This window comes from Microtus oregoni, unplaced genomic scaffold (assembly GCF_018167655.1).
Source record: "Microtus oregoni isolate MIOR12 unplaced genomic scaffold, Mior012 000029F_ref0000214, whole genome shotgun sequence".
In the NCBI taxonomy this organism is placed as follows: domain Eukaryota; kingdom Metazoa; phylum Chordata; class Mammalia; order Rodentia; family Cricetidae; genus Microtus; species Microtus oregoni.
The window spans coordinates 7,825,614-7,847,253 of NW_024543088.1; the positions used below are offsets into that span (position 1 = coordinate 7,825,614).

At 37.7% G+C, this 21,640-nt stretch overlaps 1 protein-coding gene across 1 annotated transcript in view; it reads left to right on the forward strand.

The window, feature by feature from the left end:
• LOC121464658 (zinc finger protein 420-like) overlaps positions 1-21,640 on the forward strand; it is a 148,818-nt gene that overhangs the window by 21,300 nt on the left and 105,878 nt on the right. Inside the window, 3 exon segments of the mRNA XM_041677683.1 lie at positions 6,442-6,504; positions 14,496-14,622; positions 15,124-15,245. Coding sequence (XP_041533617.1) covers positions 6,442-6,504; positions 14,496-14,622; positions 15,124-15,245 — 312 coding nt within the window.

The following is a 21,640-nucleotide window of genomic DNA, read 5'->3' on the forward strand; positions in this document are numbered from 1 at the left end:
GTAAAGGAAGGCAGAGTATAAAGATGCCATGTAGATCCACCATAGTCAGACACCACAACTTTACTCGGTTAGTCACAACCACGTGGCAATACATAGATTTATAGAGATGGATTAAATTAATATGATTCATATGTAAGAGCAAGCCAATAAGAAGCTAGAGCTCAGAGGCCAAGCAGTAATTTGATTAATATTGTTGATGTGTGATTATTTCGGGAGTCTGTGCTGCTGGGAAATGAACAAGGGACCTCCTACAATGAATAGTTATGAGAATCCTCACCTTGAAGGGACAAATTACCAAAACACTAAATGACAGTATATCTTTACTTATTATTTATAAACATAAAGAAGGCTGACTTCCTAAGAACCAATACATATATGATAAGTATAAGGAGACTTTTGATTAGAGTACAGAACTCTTATTTGTCAAGCATGTCCAGAAATAAGAAAAGCATTATATAAACAATCAAAATGAAGAAAGACAAAACACCTGTAAGGAATGTGGAAAGTCCTTAAAAAGATGTACATGCCTCAATAGGCATAAGAGATTTAATACCAAAGAGAAGGCATACGAACTCAAAGATTGTGGCAAGTCATTTACCCACCATGCAAATCTTGATGCTCACCAGAGAATCCTTACTAGTGAGAAACCTTACAGATGTCAATAATATGGCAAGACCTTTACCCAGTTCTCAAATCTTCACAGACATCACAGAATCCATACTGGTGAAAAACCTTACAGATATCAAGAATGTGGCAAGTACTTTACCTAGGTCTCAATTCTTAATACTCATCACAGAATCCATACTGTTGAGAAAATTTATGGTATCAATAATGTTACAAGCTCTTCCTATCACAGAAATCTACAAGATCACCAGAGAATCTATACTGGTGAGAAACATTACAAATGTCAAGCATGTGGCAATTCCTTTACCATGGTCCCAACACTTCAATCTCATCACAGAATTCATACCCATGAGAAAAATGAAAATAGACCCATATCTCTCACCGTGCACAAAACTCAAGTCCAAATGGATTAAAGACCTCAATATCAGCCCGAACACACTGAACCTGATAGAAGAGAAAGTGGGAAATACCCTACAACAGATGGGCACAGGAGATAGCTTCCTATGTATAACCCCAGAAGCACAGACATTAAGGGTAACATTGAATAAATGGGACCTACTGAAACTGAGAAGCTTCTGTAAAGCAAAGGACATGGTCACTAAGACACAAAGGCAACCTAATGACTGGGAGAAGATCACCAACCCCGCAACAGACAAAGGTCTGATCTCCAAAATATATAGAGAACTCAAGAAACTAGACTTTAAAATGCTAATTAACCCAATTAAAAAATGGGGCACTGAACTGAACAGAGAATTCTCAACAGAAGAAGTTCAAATGGCCAAAAGACACTTAAGGTCGTGCTCAACTTCCTTAGCAATCAGGGAAATGCAAATCAAAACAACTTTGAGATATCATCTTACACCTGTGAGAATGGCTAAAGTCAAAAACACCAATGATAACCTTTGCTGGAGAGGCTGTGGAGGAACAGGTACCCTCATCCATTGCTGGTGGGAATGCAATCTTGTGCAACCACTGTGGAAGTCAGTGTTTCGGTTTCTCAGGAAATTCGGGATCAACTTACCCCTGGACCCAGCAATACCACTCTTGGGAATATACCCAAGAGATGCTCTATCAATGACAAAAGCATTTGCTCAACTATGTTCATAGCAGTATTATTTGTAATAGCCAGAACCTGGAAACAACCTAGATGCCCTTCAATGGAAGAATGGATGAAGAAAGTATGGAATATATACACGCTAGAGTACTACGCTGCAGTAAAAAACAATGACTTCTCGAATTTTGCATGCAAATGGATGGAAATAGAAAACACTATCCTGAGTGAGGTGTCCCAGACCCAAAAAGATGAATATGGGATGTACTCACTCATAATTGGTTTCTAGCCATAAATAAGGACCACGGATTCTACAATAGGTGAACCTATAGAAGCTAAGTAAGAAGGTGAACCCAAGGAAAAACATATAGTTGTCCTCTTGGCTAAGGGAAGTAGACCAAATTTCCGGGGAGAAAATGGGATCTTGGGGTTGGGGTGGGATGGGGGTAAGGGGAGATGGGGAGAGAAAAGGTATAAGGGAAGGAGGGGGGACCTGGGGAAACAGGAGAATTGGGATAAAGGAAAGATGAATAGGGGAGCACGGAACCACAATTCTTAGTTAAGGGAGCCACTTTAGGGTGGGCAAGAGACGTGACCCTAGAGGGGCTCCCTAGTGCCCAAGATGAGGTTCCCAGTTAGTTCCTTGGGCAGCTGAGGATTGGGAACCTGAAATGACCCTATCCTAGAGAAATACTGACGAATATCTTGCATATCATCATAGAATCTTCATCTGGTGATGGATAGAGATAGAGACAGAGACCCACACAGGAGCACTGGACTGAGCTCCCAAGGTCCCAAGGAGGAGCAGAAGGAGGGAGAACATGAGCAAAGAATTCGGGACCACGAGGCGTGCATCCACCCACTGAGACAGTGGAGCTGATCTACGGGGAGCTCACCAAGGCCAGCTGGACTGTGACCGAAAATGCATGGGATAAAACCGGACTCTCTGAACATGGCGAACAATGGGGGCTGATGAGAAGCCAAGGACAATGGCAGGGGGTTTTGATCCTACTAAATGTGCTGGCTTTGTTGGAGCCTAGCCAGTTTGGATGTTCACCTTCCTAGATATGGACGGAGGGGGGAGGACCTAGGACTTAACACAGGGCAGGGAACCCGGACTGCTCTGTGGACTGGAGAGGGAGGGGGAGAGGAGTGGGGGGAGGGGGAGAAGGGTGGGAGGAGGGGGAGAAGGGTGGGAGGAGGGGGAGAAGGGTGGGAGGAGGGGAAGGGAAATGGGAGGCTGGGAGGAGGTGGAAACTTGTTTTTTGTTTATGTTTTGTTTTCTTCTTTTCGCAATAAAAAAAAAGAAAAGAAAAAAAAAAGAATGTGGCAAGAACTTTACCTGGTCTCAAATCATTAGACATCACAGAATCCATATTGGTGACAAGTCCTTTGCCAATATCTTAACTCTTCAAAGAATTCATACTGGTAAGAAACTTTGCAGATATCAAACATGTGGCAAGTCTTTTACCAACGTCTCAACTCTTCAATCTCACACAGAATTCATACCTTTGAGAAACCTTACAGATACCAAGAATGTGGTAACTTCTTTACCCATCATGAAATCTTCAAGATCACCATAGAATTCAGACTGATGAGAAACCTTACAAATGTCAAGAATTTGGCAAGTCCTTTACCAAGGTCTAAACTCTTCAAACTCATCACAGAATTCATAGTGGTGAGAACCTTACAGATGTCAGGAATGTGACAAGTCCTTTAACACATATTCAAACCTTAGAAGGCAGTAATGTGATGAGTACATTTTACAAAATACCTTAGTATAACTCAAATTACTTCTCTCTATAACCAATTTTCATATATTGACCAACTTATTACACAGGCTTACATGCTTCAAGTAATTTTCAATACTTTGCTTTACAGGTGTTATAAATTACAAACATTGTATCTAGATTTGAAATTTATAGTCATTATACATTTGTTGTTAACTGAATCATTTATGCATTATTGTTATGGCCATAATTATTTAAACATCAGCTTTTATGAATAAATAAATATTTCTAGTAGGATTGAAATAAGCAATAAGATTTCTTGACTGTATGTCAAGATAATATATTAAAGAACAGGCCAACCTCAAACTCTTTCAGATTTTGATGCATATTTTAGTTTCTTGTAATATTCATGCTATGTAACATGATTATATACCATATAGATTCAATTTTCCTAAAATTATTTGTGATTTCATATAAATATCACCTTGTTTTAAACTTTATGTGTTTAAACAGGCAATAGTAATGTTTGTGGAAATGATTGAGAGAAAAGTTCACAGAAAGCTACTACATAGAAAGTTTCAAGGAAATTAGATGACCATAGGGACAGAAATGGAAAAAAATCCAATGTAAGAAAAAGCTCAGGGTAGGAGCAAATCACTGTTAAAATATTAAAGAGGTAAGAGAAACAAATAAAACATCCTGCTGATGGGACACTAGGTGGCAGTCAAACAAAGTCTAAATCATACTTCAGATTATGCACTGTGACAATGTCCTCCCTACATGCAGACTCTGCTTTAAGACACTTTCTAGCATGGTCTAACATTCACATGAAATATGGTATTTGACGATCTTTACCAGTTTTTTTTTAGTACAATAAAATAGGTAAAATGCTATTTTCTGTATCCTAACATCATTAAATGAACCTGTTCTCTGTAGAAAGAGAACATGGTAAAACAGGACGTGGTTAGGGCTTTGAAGGAGTGCAAGAGTTCAAGTCTCCCTTACTTCAGGGATTCAATACAATCTACCCACTGCTCCTTCCTGGAATAGAGACAGCAGCAGACAACAATAGTCAGCCAAGATTCAGTGGATGGAGAAGGACATTTACAGTCTATAATGTAAAATTTAGGCACACAGAGGCCTCAAAGAAACAGCTACATGGACAGCTATGGAGAGCATGGCCTGTGGATTCAATAGGATAAACATTCATAAATATAACTTAGACTTAACATTTAAGTTTACACATAATGTTGAAATGTTTTAAATAAGAATATTTGAGGTAGAATAGCCATGGAATCCAGCTGTCCAGAGATATAGAAATTTCCATTAGAATTGCATGCAATTTGTAAATTCACAAGACTACTATCTTTCAATTACGGGAATCACAGTCCTTTGGTGTACTAGAGTTAGGCACATGTCTAAGACTGAATTTCTAGGCATTATATTTGACTTATGATGTTACATGTGTAGAAAGCATATTAGTGCTTCTGTTCAACTGTAAATCCTGCAGAGGCCTTCATTATTATTTTTCCAAATTATTATTATAGAGAAGCCACTTCATTTATTATAAAGAAACATTTGTTCTATTTATCAAATTCTATTTTTTTTTCACTTAAGCTCAATGAGGAGAATGGGAAGGGTCCTGGGAATGGGGAAGTTTGGGACATGTGTAAGGCTGGGGTCATGTTGTCTAGATGCTCTATGCAACCCACCAGACAAGGGCTCACAAATGTGTCTCCATATCCCCCCACATGTGAACTACATTGCTTTTAAAATTAGAGGGAATTACCCTTAGCTCTTTTCTGTCTATTGGTGTATGAGATGGTACCTTCTTCAAATGAGTATCATATTTATGTTTTAGCTATTTCAGAAATCTTCCTTTAAATCTTTTTTGATGAGTTACTTCAGAGACATCCAGTGGGAATCACTCTGCCCATGAACTTAAAATTTTGTTCCCTAATAGTGTTTATTAAACAATAATTTTTTCCACAAATCCATGATTATTATATTTCAAATAACTCTCTTGACAACACATAATATGGAAGGAACTGTTGTTTAAAGTATCATTTAGGATTTTTACTGTATTTTCATAAATATAATTTAAGTATTTTTTAAATTTTAGCATGCTTACAGAATTTTTTCAAATGAATAACCTCTCAAGGGTGAATGTCATTCACTGCTTTTAATAGTAAACATTAGATTGGCTTGAAATAAAAATCAGTGAAGAGAGCTATTTACTGTGTCAAACATCTAGAAATACGTGTTTATACACATTCAGCAGCTTCTGAGTAAGCGAAGAAGCAGTTGATAGTAAAATCTTGGGGACAACACTTGGTGAATAAATCCATTACACCTATTTACATTGGGAGACATAACTAAATTATCCAAACAGTAGAAACTGTCAAATTATCAGAAAGATCAAATGTATTTGGCAAAATAGTTCAGCATCAGTGAAAATCAATTTTAAATGGTCAGGGAGGAGAGACAAACAAATAAAAACTTTCTGTACTAAGAGGAGCAGCAGAAATCAGGCACAAGGAACAGAATGTTTTTCAAACCATATTCTGTGGTTGTGTTGTGCGTGTACACGGTCTCTCTGTGCTACATTAGGTTCTAATGGAGTCTACTGTCTCCTTGTGACAGTGAAATGAGTAAGGAGTGTGAAACCCGAACTTCAAAGGTTCCATTCTTACTTACTAGGCATCCTTCTTTACCTATCCCCACATCCTTCATGCATAGCTATTTGTAACTCATGTTTAGTAAAAAGAGGGTTCCTAACAGTGGGTCATCATGGGAATTATGAAAAGAGCAGTATTTGCTTTTCATATCAGAATATATGAGTCCATAAGCACGTATCATAACATACTGTGGTAAAATGTGACATGCTTAATGAACAATGTCTAGTGTTGAAGCATTTTGAACTCTACTGCTTCCATTAAAAGAAGCCAAAAATACTTGCAGTTCTCTCAAAATTTCAAAGTCATGAATAACTGCATGTTAAAATAAAATTGCTTTTATTTGTGCTTCATTCCACAGCTTCGATTTGTTAATCTATTTAGCAGCCCCGACATCATTGTGAACCTTGCCAGTAAAACCAAGGTAGAGGTTATGATAAGCTTCATATGATTTTGATATCTATTTGAATAAAGCTTTCTTTTCCCCACTTCTGCTTTTTTTTTGATTGAGTACAACAGGCCATTGCAGCCCACGATCTCACAGGATAACTTGACTGCTGAGCAGACAACTTGAACTCAGCAAGGGAGAAACTTAGCATTTTAATCTCTCTTGTTTTCATGAGTACCTGTTTAACTAAGCCAGGAGTAAAGACTCCCTGATTTCTGAGGATCTGCAGATGGTGACTGTGTGTGTATCAGGTGAATGGTATTCACTGATACTTTTTAAAAAGCATATCCTCTCGAGAGAATCCAGGAACTATAAGACAGAAGCTCGGAAGAGATGGATGGTTCTAGAGTAAGTATGTCTCTGCACAGCAGCTATGCTCAATTTCTTCTACAAAGTTGATATATTTATGTTGCCCATTTTCTCTGCTTCTCATAGTCTTGCCTAAGGAGTTTATTTCTATTGATATTTGTGAGTCTGTGCTAAATTATGACAGTTATGATTGAGTCTTTAAATGTGTACTATTTACACGGGATCAAATTCCCACTGTTTTGTTTTGTTCTTCTCTGCCCATTTGGAGGATTCCATTGTGACAGAGAAATATTGTAGTTTCATGATGCCCCATACCTCCAGGAACCAACTCACAGCATATATGGCATGACTTCTGCCCAGGTTCCCTTTGTTTACTGGTTTGTGAAAAATGCATGCTCGTTCACATGAAATGTGTTGCCTAGCATAACTTTTTCAGTTATGAAAAAGTAGACTTAGGAATGGCATAGTCTTGTGGAAAACAAAACTACATATATATGGAATTCACTTGAGAATCTGGAATGTGGCAGACATATGTAGCTTATGCATGGCATAAAATTGATGCTGTTGTATTCACACTAGAGTTTCCATGCTGTATTCCTTGGGCAATCACTATCCCAACAATAATGATGTGACTCTTGTGTGAAAAACTGTCATCAGTTTTCCTTAATGTATTGATGTTGACTTCATTCACCTGTGTTAGGTTCTCTATAACACTGTCTACCACTTCAGAGATCATTAGTATGGTTGCTTTGTTCCTGGATTCATATACAGTGTTTGATTCTGTAGTCAGGATATGTTGAATTCATATTATCAGTAATAAATTATTTTGAAGCATTGCCAAGTGATGAACATAAACTATCACATCTTTTGTAGAAAATGAACTTCTCTCTAATTATTTATATTTGATATTTTGCATTGGAAACTACCTAGCATGGGATCTCCACACATTTTCCCAATGAACACAGTAGTTTTCATATGAATATTTAAAAAACAGCGGTCTATTTATATGTTTTTTAAACTTATCTTTCTACTGAAAACAGTTTGCCTTAAATAATTTCCTAGTTGTATTTGTTTCAACTCTACTATGACCAATTCTTCCCCATCATTTTCCCATCCAGATCCAATCCCTTTCTTTCTCTCACCAGAAAAAAAAACTGATTTCTAAGTGATAATAATAATAAAAATATATACTATGATGTAGTAAGAAAAAACAAAACTACCACAGAATAATAGAAAAAAACAATTAGAAGACAAATAGCCCAAGAAAAGCCAAAAGAAACAGAATCCCCCAAAACACTCAAACTGGAAAATGTATCAATAAGATAAGATATAAAAGAAAGAGAGGATGTAAAGTTTTGACATGACATTATGAGACAAGCAATCTCCAAGATGCTGTTAAATTTTGGGGGGGGGTATTTTTTCAAGACAGGGTTTCTCTGTAGCTTTGGAGCCTGTCCTGGAACTAGCTCTTGTAGACCAGGCTGGTCTCAAACTCACAGAGATCTACCTGCCTCTGCCTCCTTAGTGCTGGGATTAAAGGTGTGCACCTCCACTGCCAAGCTCGCTGTTGAAGTTTTTGAGGTTTGGCTTGCAGCATACTTTTGGGAGTAGTTCTTATCCTAGTGACAATTCCTTGAAAAACTAAATTTTCATTTGCAAATGGTTATGATTCAGAGATAGATTCTGGGTTAGGGATCTGTGCATGAGTCCTATTCTTATTTCATTTCTAATATCGAATCAGTTGCATACCCTGTGTATACTGCATCTATTTCTGCTAGTCCATATGTCCTTCAATCCAGGTGAGGTGTGGAAGGGTGTGGGGGTATTGGTATTCTACATCATCTTTGGGTCGTACACACTAGCTACCTCCTTTTTAAAATTTTTATTATAAACTATCTTTTTTCATTTCATATACCCATCCCAGTTGCCCCTCCCTCCCCTCTTCCTATTCCTTCCAGTTTACCCACTGTTCTCCACCTCATCAACTCTTCACCGAGGGTAAGGTATATTGCTTTGAGAAAGGACCAAGTCCTTCATACTACATCTAGGATGAGCAAGGTATTTGTCCTAAGAGAATGGGTTCAAAAAGTCATTAGAAGCAGTAAGGATAAATCCTGGACACCCGCCAGTGGCTCCCCAGTCAGTCTCAGGGATACAAATGTCACCCACATTCAGAAGTCCTAACTAAGTCCTCTGCTGGTTCCTTTCCTACCTGGCCAAATTTGGTGAGCTTCTTTCAGCTCAGGCAAGCTGTTTCAGCAGGTATGCCCATCATGGTCTTGACCTCTTTGCTCCTATTCTCACTCTTCTCACTCTTCAACTGGACTTTGGAAGATCAACCCAGTGCTCCACAGCGGATCTGTGCCTCTCCCTCCATCAGTTACTCGACAAAGGTTCTATGGTGACATTTGTGATAGTCATCAATCAGATTAGAGGGCAAGACCAATTCTGACACTATCTCCACTATTGGTTAGGGTCTTAGATGGGGTCATCCTAGTGGATTCCTGGGAATTTCTTTAGTGGCAGTTTTCTTGCTAGCCCCTTAAAAGGCTTCCACAATTAAGATATCTCCTTCCTTGTTCTCTGTCACTGTCTTTTCCCAGTCTCAACTATCCAGTTACCTCTAGTTCCCTTCCCTCATTCATTTCTCACCTCCTCCTCCCCTTCTAACCTCCCTTCTCCTCCCACCTACATGCTCCCAATTTTCTCAGGAGATCTAATCTATTTCTCTTAGGATTCTATTTGTTACTTGACTTCTCTGTGGTCATGGACTATAGGATTTTGTTACAGCTAAAATCCACTTATGTGTGAATGCATATCATACTCATCTTTCTGGGTATGGGTTACCTCAATCAGGATTTTTTTTCTAGTTTTATCCATTTGCATGCAAATTCCAAGATGCCAATGTCTTTTACTACTGAGTGGTACTCCACTGTGCAAATGTATCACATTTTCTTTATCCCGTCTTTGGTTGAGGGACACCTAGGTTGTTTCTAGGTTCTGGCTATTACGATTAAGGCTTTTATGAAGACATGAACATAGTTGAACAAATGTCCATGTAGTATGATTGAGCATTATTTGGACATATGCCGAAGAGTGGTATTGCTGGGTTCTAATGTAGGTTGAATCCCAATTTTCTGTGAAATTTCCATACTGATTTCTAGTGTGTTTGTAAAAGTTTCATTCCCTCCCACAATGGAAGACTGTTCCTCTTACTTTGCATGCTCTCCAGCATAGGCTTTAATTTGTGTTTTGGATCTTACACATACTGACAGGTGTAAGATGGAATCTCAGAGTCATTTTGATTTGCATTTCCCTGATCACTAAGGGTGTTGACCATCCCTCTAACTGTCTTTTGGCCATATGGGATTCTTCTATTTAAATTCTCTGTTTAGATCTGTACCCCATTTTTAATTGCATTATTTAGCATTTTGATGTCTATTTGCTTGAGTTCTGTATACATTTTGGAAATCACAGTCCTCTGTCTGATGTGTGATTGGTGAAGATATTTTCCCAATTTCTAGGCTTCTTTTTTATCTCATTGACTGTAATTTTTGATTTACAGAAGCTTCTCAGTTTTAGGAGGCCCCATTTTTTTACTGTTTCTCTCAGTATTGTGCTGCTGGGGTTATTATATTTAGGAAGTCGTCTCCTGTGCCCTTGCATTAAAAGCTGCTTCCCACTTTCTCTTGTATCAGGTTCCACGTGGTATTTTTTATAATGAGGTCTCTAAACCATTGGGACTTGAGTTTTGTGCTTGAGGATAGATAAGAATCTATTTTCATTCTTCTACATGTTGACATCCAGTTACGCCAGCATGGATTGTTGAAGATGCTTTCTTTTTTTTTGATTGTATACTTTTAAATTCTTTCTTAAAAATTAGGTATTTGTAGGTGTGTCGATTAATATACAGATCTTCAATACTATTCCATTGGTCACAGTCTGATTAATACCAATACCAGACCATTACATTATTGTAGCTCTGTAATAGAGCTGGATGTTGATGTCTCTAGAAGTTCTTTATTGTACAGGTTTGTTATGGCTATCCGGGGTTTTTTGTTTTCTCATATGAAGTTGATTATTGTTCTTTCAAGGTCTTTGAAATTTTTTTTGAGATTTTGATGGGGATTGCATTGAATCAATAGATTGCTTTTGGTAGTATTGCCATTTTTATTATGTTGATCCTACCTATGCAAGAGCATGGGAGATCTCTCCATTTTCTGGTGTCTTATCCAATTTCTTTTTTCAAAGATTTAAAGTTCGTGTCGAGCCGGACTTTCCCTTGTTTGGTTAGTGTTACCCACAAGATATTTTATGCTATTTGTTGCTTTGTGAAGGGTGATGTTTCTCTCATTTCTTTCTCAAGTTCTTTATCATTTGTATATAGGAGAGCTACTAATTATTTTTAGTTGATCTTGAATCCTTCAATATTATAATTATAATAATTATTATTATTAATCTGTAGAAGTTCCATAGTAGAGTTTTGGGTGTTATGTATGTCATATGCAAATAACAAAAGTTTGACTTCTTTCTTTCCAATTTATATCCTCTTGATATCCTTTTGTTTTCTGATCACTCTAGCTAGAACATTAAGAACTGTGTTGAATAGATATGGAAAGAGTGGAGAGCCTTGTCTTGTCTCTAATTTTGGTGTAATCCCCTTGATGTTGGCTATTGTCTTACCATGTACTGCCATTATTATGGTTGGATATGTTCCTTGTATCCCAGTTCTCTCCAAGACCTTTATCTTAAAGGGGTTTCAAATGCTTTTTCAGCATCTGATGAGATAATCTTCATATAATAATCTTTCAGTTTATTTTGTGGTGGGTTTCATTGATAGATTTTTGTATGTTGAACAATCCATGAATCTTGCGATGAAACTGACTTGATCATGGTGGATGATTTCCAGGGTTTTTTTGGAGGGGTTGGTTTTGTTTGTTTGTTTGTTTGTTTGTTTGAGGCAGGGTCTCTCTCAAGTTCTGTAGCCTGTCCTGGAACTAGCTCTTTTAGACCAGGCTAGCCTCAAACTCAGAGAGATCCATCTGCCTCTGCCTCCCGAGTGTTGAAAATAAAGGAGTGCGCATTTATTTATTGAGTGTTTTTGGATCAATGTTCATGGGTGAGATTGGTCTGTAATTCTCTTTCTTGGTGTGTTGTAGTAAAACGGGCAGCAGGGTTGCGTTCCCAGCACCCCGGCCGCCTGCTCAGCTAGCTTATGCCCTGAAATAACAACACACAAACTGTATTCATTTAAACACTCCTTGGCCCTTTAGTTCTAGCCCTTACTGCCTAATTCTGATATCCCGATCAACCCATTTCTAATAATCTGTGAGCACCGGTTTTACCGGGAAGATTTTAGGTCCATCCTGGATCAGAGCTGAATCTCGTCTGCCCAGGAGAACGGAGCATGGCGTCTCTCTGAGGCGTCTGCTCCCGAGAGGAGAGCTGTGGAGTCTGAGCTCACTTCCTCTTCCTCCCAGCATTTTGTTCTGTTTACTCCTCCCACCTATCTTCTAACCAATGAGGGCCAGGCAGTTTCTTTTTATTTAACCAATGACCTTCCTCCATCAGTGTGTCTTTGTGTGGTTTTGGTATCAATGTAACTGGGCCTCAAAAAAAAATTTGCGCCGGGTGGTGGTGGCGCAAGCCTTTAATCCCAGCACTTGGGAGGCAGAGGCAGGCAGATCTCTGTGAGTTCGAGACCAGCCTGGTCTACAAGAGCTAGTTCCAGGACAGGCTCCAAAACCACAGAGAAACCCTGTCTCGAAAGCAAAAAAAAAAGGCCAATTTTCCATCTGTTTCTATTATGTTGAACACTTTGAGGATTATAGGTATTAGCTTTTCTTTGAAATGGGGTGTTTAAGTCCCTAACTATTAGTGTGTGGTGTTTGATTTACAATTTAACCTTTAGTAATGTTTCTTTTACATATGTGGGTGTTCTTGTATTTGGGGCATTAATGTTCAGGAGTGAGACTTCACCTTGATGGATGGGTCCTGTTATGAGTATAAGGTGTTTTTCTCCATCTCTTTTGATTGATTTTAGTTTGAAGTCTATTTTGTTAGATAATAAAAGAGCTACATGCACTGTTTCTTTAGGTTCATTTGATTGGAAAATCTTTTCCAAACCATTTACTCTGAGTTAATATATGTCTTTGAAGTTGAAGTATGTTTCTTGTATACAGCAGTAGGCTGGATCATGCTGTCATAATCATTTTCTTAGCCTGTGACTTTCCATAGGGGAATTGAGTTCACTGATATTAAGAGATAACAATGACCATTGTTTGTTAATTCCTGTTAGTTTTTGATGAAAGTGTGTGTTTCCCTTCTTTTGGTTTGGTTGGTGTGAGGTTATATGATGTTGTATGTATTTGTATGTGTGCAGGTAGCTTTGTTTGGTCAGAGTTTTCCTTCTTGTACTTGTGTAGTGCTGGATTTGTGGATAGGTATTGTTTAAATCTGATTTCTCATGGATTATCTTGTTTGCCAATGGTGATTTAAAACTTTGCTGGCTTTAGTAGTCTGGGATTGCATTTGTGGTGTCTTCAAGTCAGCAGTAAATCTGCCCAGGATGTGACTAGAACAATGGAAGAAAATAGTGTACTACAGAAACATACAGAAAAAATCATAAAGCACAATTAAAAAACAAAACAGTAAATAACATAAAAATATTTAAGGTGTAGTTAAGTGATCATGAATATGTTAAAGAATTAGAATAGGAAAAAGACAACACAGAAATGTATGATGAAGAATATAATTATACCATCCATTAGGACATGTCCTTGGTGGTTTTTTTTTATCCTATATTCTCCATGATGATTCACGTAGAAAAAAATTGATGAAAGGCAAGGTGCTGTTTGTAATATTATATCTAATCTAGAATACCAAATTTACGTGATTGCTGATCACAGAACTGTTTAGTCATATTTTTGTTGGTGTTTTTATTGATTCTTTGGAAATTTTGCTGAGTAACTTATTGTATTTTAGTTCATACGGATCTTGTGTTCTTGAAGCAGTGATGGGAACCTGTAAGGAAGAGTCAGTTTTGGATGTCAGCTGATCCAAGCCATGCATCAGCTACACAATCTACATCCTTTACTTGTCCTTTATAAATCTGCCCACAGATTCCCAGCACTGATTCAGGACTTAGAAATTGGTCTCTTTATACCTCACCATACACAGGTGTCAGCCGTTCCATGGTCTTCCCACTGATGTCATTGGAATCATATGCAGTAGAAATTTCTGCTTCTTTCTTGGATATGGAAATTCTGCCTTTGCTACACATCTTATGTTTGACATATTTTTATATGACAGCAGTGTATGCCCACATGGTTGCAGCTTTACAGCTCATGTTTCTTCAGCCTGTGGTTTCTAAAGAAAAATTTGCCATGAGGATAGATAATTAAGGGCACAGGTGAAGTCTGGAACTTCACATGAAGATAATCTGGCTCCCATTCACATACCCCATTTAGGCCCATAGGTCTGAAGCTTAACTTGTCCTACTTGGTTTAATACTTCCAGCACACAGAATTTTAGTATAGACTGTATTTGAATAATGATAAGCAAGAACACATCAAATTTTGGGATGAACTCTTGTATCCTTAGTCTAAGTAAAGAAATTTTTACGTGGGCACTTAATAAACTCTTTCCTTTCATGACAGGGAGTCTTAACATTCCAGGATGTGGCAATTGATTTCTCTCCAGATGAGTGGGGCTGCCTTGACTTTGCACAAAGGGCTTTGTACAGGGAAGTCATGTTGGAGAACTACAGTAACATGGTCTCTGTGGGTGAGACATTTTTCTTTCCTGATTCCTTCTTTATCATATTTGTATCCTACAAGGATGTTTTACATCTATATCTGAACTGTCTGCCTTACTTTTATTTGCCATTTAATAAAAATCTTGGAGTTCAATATGTAAATCAAAATGTTTTGTGTAACTTTATCTTGTCAATATATTCCTGACTCCTGGAGATGATATTTATCATTCAAACTTTCATAATACATTTTATTTTTCAGACAAATCATAGATTATATATTGATTTGCATCTTAATGATTCATAATGTGTTTGCATTTGATCCAGTAGTAATTTACAAGGAAACTCAGGGTATACAATATTAACAAAAATGCTTTTGACTGTGTTAAAACATTTGGAGATAACAATAAGAAAATCTTATTTGGAATTTTAAATTATAGGCCATCTTATATAATCAGCATGGTGGTTTATGAGAAATCTATGTGTTTTATTGTTATCCCAAGTTATGGTGATATGTCTCTTCCAATATGCAGGTCTTTCAGTGTCAAAACCAGACCTGATCAGCTTTCTTGAGCAAAGCAAAGAGCCCTGGAATGTGAACATACGAGAGGCAGAAGGCAATGAACAAGGTAATCATAATGAAGCATTGGCCCAAGTGGGAAACCTAGGGCATGGAGAAATTCTGCCCTGAAGTGGGATGCATGGTATAGGAGAACCATGATGTTTCCATTGGTTAATCAATAAAAAAAAACTGCTTGGCCTGATAGGGCAGAACGTAGGTAGGCAAAGGTAAATTCTGGGAGGAGAAAATCAGAGTCAGCGTTAGAGAGCCACCATGGAGACACCAGGTCAGATATGCTAAATCTTTCCCAGTAAGCCATGGCCTAGTGGTAAACACACATTTATAATAATGGGTTAAATCAAAATGTGAGAGTTAGCCAATAGGAGGCTAGAGCTAATGGCCAAGCAGCGTTTCTATGTGGTTATTTCGGGTGCAATCTAGGGAACAAAAGGATCCATATCCCTGTAACAGATGCACAAATATTTCTACCTAAAATCATGTAAAAATTCACATTGAATGATTATTCCAAATTACTTTATAAGTAAAATGACCTGAGATTTCCTTTGAATAATTAATTTATCTATAAAGCAGAAGTAAAATGATTTGTTGCAATATCTTTGAACACTACCAGGGCTTGAAATGAGCAATATTGAAATGAAAATTAGCATTAAAAAGTTTCACAGTGTTTGAAGGAGTATTGCTCTGTACCTGTTGATGTCTGTTTGTCTGCTCTCATGACAGAATCATATGGTTTTCACTGTTGTGTAGTCTCACATAAAATCAGGAAATATAAATCTTATAGTTGTATTCATTTTGGAAGATTGTAGAGTTCATTATTTATGTTAGATACTGCAGAACTAAAAAGGGAACTTTTTCTAGTTCTGCAAACTATTCTTTAGAAATTAAGACTTGTTTAGTGTCACACATGTTATTAGTCTAATTTAATCATCTACTAATCTCTGAATATCAAAATTTATATGTTAATATCCACATAAATGTTGTATATGCACTTGTTTTCATTTGTGTTTTATATCTGTATTGTAATTTGTTTGGGGAAACAAATTTATATATCCACAGTATTTTACTTTTAATACTTTTATTAGTGATTTAAGAATACCTTGCAATGTCATTTGACCAAATTCAACTCTCCAGTCTTCCCGTTTTCCACTTCCTCCAGACATGTTTGGTTTTTTCCTCTTCTTTTTTTCCATTCACAGAGTTCAATCTGAAACCTCCATCAAATTGTGGGTGTTGAGCATGGCCTACAATATGGTTGAACAATCAGAAGTTGCACATTCTTAAAATCAACATTATTCCCTTTCTCCCAGAATCTTTAAGATAATAGTAGCTTCTCAGCAAGGCATTGCTCTCCAGGCCCCTTCTTACTGTCTCCCAAGAATTTAAATCAGGCTTGGGATTGCTCATGTCTCATACATTCTATCCTAATCACTTGAGTTTACATGGGCAACTCTCATGTTGTGTACAGAAAGCACTATTTTCTTATACTCATTCATGACTTCCTGCCTTGTTATGTATTATCACTCTGTGCTGAATGAGCTCTGAACAGTCCATGGAATAAGTCTGTTATAAATATACTCATTAAAATTAAATATTTTCTTGTTGTTTGGACCATGTCTACCTATGAGTCACCTTTAGTTGTAAAATTCTGCCAGACTTTGGGAATGAAGGCTTAGAGATGCAACAGTCTGTGGGTAAATCAATTGGACATTAAAAAGCATTTTAATAGCAAGCAGAATAATGTAGTAGGTGGTACCTTCTATTTTTTAATAATGCTTCTTGAATTAGCATGAATACTCCTTAAATTATTCTACAAAATAAAAGCAGCAGAACACTGTGAAATTCTTTTCATGAGGACAGCTACCTTGATAACTAAACCACATATACACCCAAAATGTAAGTAAAATACATGCCTATTTCATTATGAACTTATCTGCAAAAGTCCCCAAAGAAATATTTTCTACCTATATCCAAGAACATATCAAAAAGATAATCTAACATAGGCTTTATGTCAAGACATGTAGGGTGAGATGAAAAATTCAAAATCAATAAATGTAATCTACCACTTGTACAACCTTAAAGTCAAATTCCAGAAGTTCATCTTATTAGGTGCAGAAAAGCCTTTGACAATATTAACAGCCCTTCTTGATGGAAGTCTTGGAGATATTAGGGATACAAGAAATATACCTCTACTTAAAAAATGCAATTCGCAGAAAGTGTATAGCCCACATCAAACTAAATGGAGAGAATTCAAAGCCTCTTCACTCAAAAAGTGAACAATGCAAGAGTATTCAATCTCTCTATATGTATTCAATAAAGAACTTGAAATCTTAGCTTGAACAAGAACACAAATGAAGAAGATCTAGAAGTGATTCATGATTCATAGCAAAGGAACAAATCCAAATAATGTTATATGCAGATGCTATGTTTTTATATATAAAGGACTGTAAGAACTTTATGAAGAAACTTGTAAAACATAGTAACACCTTCACGAAGTATAAGGAGTGCCAAATTAACTAACAAAAATGAGTAGCCTTCCTATATACAAATGAGAAAAGACTTAAATAGAATTCATGGAAATGATGCCTTTCACAATAACCTCAAAAAATAGTTTTGGGTAATTTGAACTAAAACAGTGAAAGACCCTTATAAAAACTTTAAGACACTGAAGGTATGAATTGAAAAAGATATTGTAAGATGGAAAAATACACATGCTCAAGGATTGGTCAATTGATATAGAAATATACTGATTCAGTGAAAACCCTATCAAAATTCTAACACAATTCGTCTCAGATCTCAAAAACACAGTTTTCAGTCTCATATAGATACAAATAAGCAAAAACCTTACAATAGCTTAAACAACCATGAAAAATAAAATTATAAACAATATACCATTCATAGTTTTAAATTCTATGACATTTTTATAATAATTAGGTTTTGTAAATAATGGTATGTCTGAAAGACAGACATATTGATCAAAAAATCAAATTGTAGATACTAACTTATGTCCACTCATCTATTACATTCATTTTGTAAAAGAATCTAGAAAAATGCACTTGAAAAATAAGAGCATTTAAATCCTAATCTTACCTAAGCTATTTTGAACAGACCATAAGTCCCCAAAGAAAAAATAGATTTCTCCAAGAGATTCTCAGTGGGGATAAAAGTAACACTTACAGGAATTCCCCATAACCAGCACTTGAAGGATATCACCACACAACTCAATGGAATTTTTGTGCATTCTTTTCTCCCCATAATGTTAAGTTTTGGAATGTATATTTTTTTATTGAAAGACTTTCTTTATTGTATAGGATTGTTTTGGCTATCCTGGGTTTTATGTTTTTCCATATAAAGTTGATTAGTGTCCTCTCCAGATCTGTGAAGAATTTTGATGGGATCTTGATGGGGATTGCATTGAATCTCTAAATTGCCTTTGGTAGAATTGCCATTTTTACTATTTTGATCCTCCCAATCCAAGAGCAAGGGAGCTCCATCCATTTTTTGGTATCCTCTTCAATTTCTTTCTTCAATGCTTTAAAGTTCTTGTCAAAAAGATCTTTCACTTCCTTGGTTAGATTTACCCCAAGATATTTTATGCTGTTTGTGGCTATCGTGAATGGTGAAGCTTCTCTGATTTCCCTCTCTGCTTCCATATACTTTGTGTATAAGAGGGCGACTGATTTTTTGGAGTTGATCTTGTATCCTGCCACATTACCAAAGCTGTTTATCAGCTGTAAAAGTTCTTTGGTGGAGTTTTGGGGGTTGCTTAAGTACACTATCATATCATCTGCAAATAACGAAAGTTTCACTTCTTCCTTTCCAATTCGAATCCCCTTGATCCCCTTATGTTGTCTTATTGCTATTGCTAGAACTTCAAGCACTATATTGAAGAGGTATGGCGAGAGCGGACAGCCTTGTCGTGTTCCTGAGTTAAGCGGGATGGCTTTGAGTTTCTCTCCGTTTAATTTAATGTTAGCTGTCGGTTGCTGTATATAGCTTTTATTATATTTAGGTATGACCCTTGTATCCCTAATCTCTCCAATACTTTTATCATAAAAGGATGTTGAATTTTGTCAAATGCTGTGGTAAAAAACTATGACTTCTCGAATTTTGCATGCAAATGGATGGAAATAGAAAACACTATTCTGAGTGAGGTAACCCAGACCCAAAAAGATGAATATGGGATGTACGCACTCATAATTGGTTTCTAGCCATAAATAAGGGTCACGGAGTCTACAATTCGTGATCCTAAAGAAGCTAAGTAAGAAGTTGAACCAAAGGAAAAACATATAGTTATCCTCTTGGCTATGGGAAGTAGACAAAATTGCCGGGGAGAAAATTGGAATCTTGGGGGGTGGGGTGGGGTGGGATGGGGGTAAGGGGAGGATTGGGGGAACTTGGGGAAAAAGGAAGATTGGGATAAAGGAAGGTAGGATAGGGGAGCACGGAAACACAATTCTTTGTTAAGGGATCCACCTTAGGGTTGGCAAGAGACTTGAGCCTAGAGTGGCTCCCAGGAGCCCAAGCCGAGGTCCCCAGTTAGTTCCTTGGGCAGCTGAGGATAGGGAACCGGAAATGACCATAGCCTATAGAAATACTGACGAATATCTTGCATATCATCATAGACCTTCATCTGGTGATGGATGGAGATAGAGACAGAGACCCACACTGGAGCACTGGACTGAGCTCCCAAGGTCCCAATGAGGAGCAGAAGGAGGGAGAACATGAGCAAAGGAGTCTGGACCATGAGGGGTGTACCCAGCCATTGAGACAGTGGAGCTGATCTACTGGAAGCTCACCAAGGCCAGCTGGACTGTGACTGAAAAAGCTTGGGTTAAAACTGGACTCTCTGAACATGGCGAACAATGAGGGCTGATGAGAATCTAAGGACAATGGCACGGGGTTTTGATCCTACGCAATGTGCTGTCTTTGTGGGAGCCTAGCCAGTTTGGATGTTCACCTTCCTAGATATGGACAGAGGGGGGAGGACCTAGGACTTACCACAGGGCAGGGAACCCTGACTGCTCTTTGGACTGGAGAGGGAGGGGAGGAGGTGTGGGAGGAAAAAATAAAAATAAAAAATAAAAAAATAACAAACTTTCTGCCTCCTCCCCGCCTCCCATTTCCCTCCCCCTCTTCCCACTCCTCCCTCTTTCCCACACTTCTCTCACCCTCCCCCTATTCCTTCCCCCTCCCTCTCCAGTCCAAAGAGCAGTCAGGGTTCCCTGACCTGTGTGAAGTCCAAGGTCCTCCCCCCACCATCCAGGTCTAGGAAGGTTAACATCCAAACAGGCTAGGCTCCCACAAAGCCAGTTCATGCAGTAGGATCATAACCTAGTGCCATTGTCTTTGGCTTCTCATTAGCCCTCATTGTACCCTGTGTTCAGAGAGTCCGGTTCCATCCCATGCCTTTTCATTCCCAGTCCAGCTGGCTTTGGTGAGCTCCCAATAGATCAGCCCCACTGTCTCAGTGGATGGGTGCACCCCTCGTGGTCCTGACTTCCTTGCTCATGTTCTCCCTCCTTCTGCTCCTCATTTGGACCTTGGGAGCTCATGTATTTATTTTTATTTATGACCTTACAGTATCTTTATGTACATTACACCTTCAAAAGTTTTGTTTTGCTTTGTTTTATGCAATTTTGGGGGTACAAATGTGTGTCTTTCTCTCTACAAATACTTACTGTGCTTTTTCTTTATTATCTATTCTCTGATCCTATCTGATTTCTTTTATTCTGATTATATTATTTTATTATTATTCTTTAGGTGCCTATTTGTTTTCAAAGAAGTAACTGAAATTGGGTAAATTCAGACATACGTAAAGATGGGGATGATCTCAGGGCATTTGAAGGATGAAAAGTTATAGTCAGAATATATTTTATGTAAGCATCGATTTTCTGTATAAGAAAAAGAAAAAATGTATCTCTGACAAAAAAAAAAATCAGTCCTAGTGAATTTCCTTGATGTCTGATATTTTATGGATCTCTTCCTTGGGGTATACATGATTGTCTGTAGACCAGTTAGTAGTAACAGTTTCCAGTTCATCATTTGTTCTTTCCTTATTAATTAATATTTTGTCTAATTTCTTTTTTGTGTATGAGTTGTCAAATTTAATTTTTTATTAAAAATTTCCACTTCCTCCCCACATCCCATTTCCCTTCCCCTCCGCCCATTATCCTTTCCCCTTCCTCTCCAGTCCAAAGAGCAGTCACGTTCCCTGCCCTGTGGGAAGTCCAAGGTCCTCCCCCCTCCATCCAGGTCTTGGAAGGTGCGCATCCAAACAGACTAGGCTCCCATAAAGTCAATACATGCAGTAGGATCAAAACCCAGTGCCATTGTCCTTGGCTTCTCAGTCAGCCCTCATTGTCTACCATGTTCAGAATGTTCGGTTTGATCACATGCTCCATCAGTCCCAGATCAGCTGGTCATGGTGAGCTCCCATTAGATCAGCCCCACCGTCTCAGTGGGTTGGT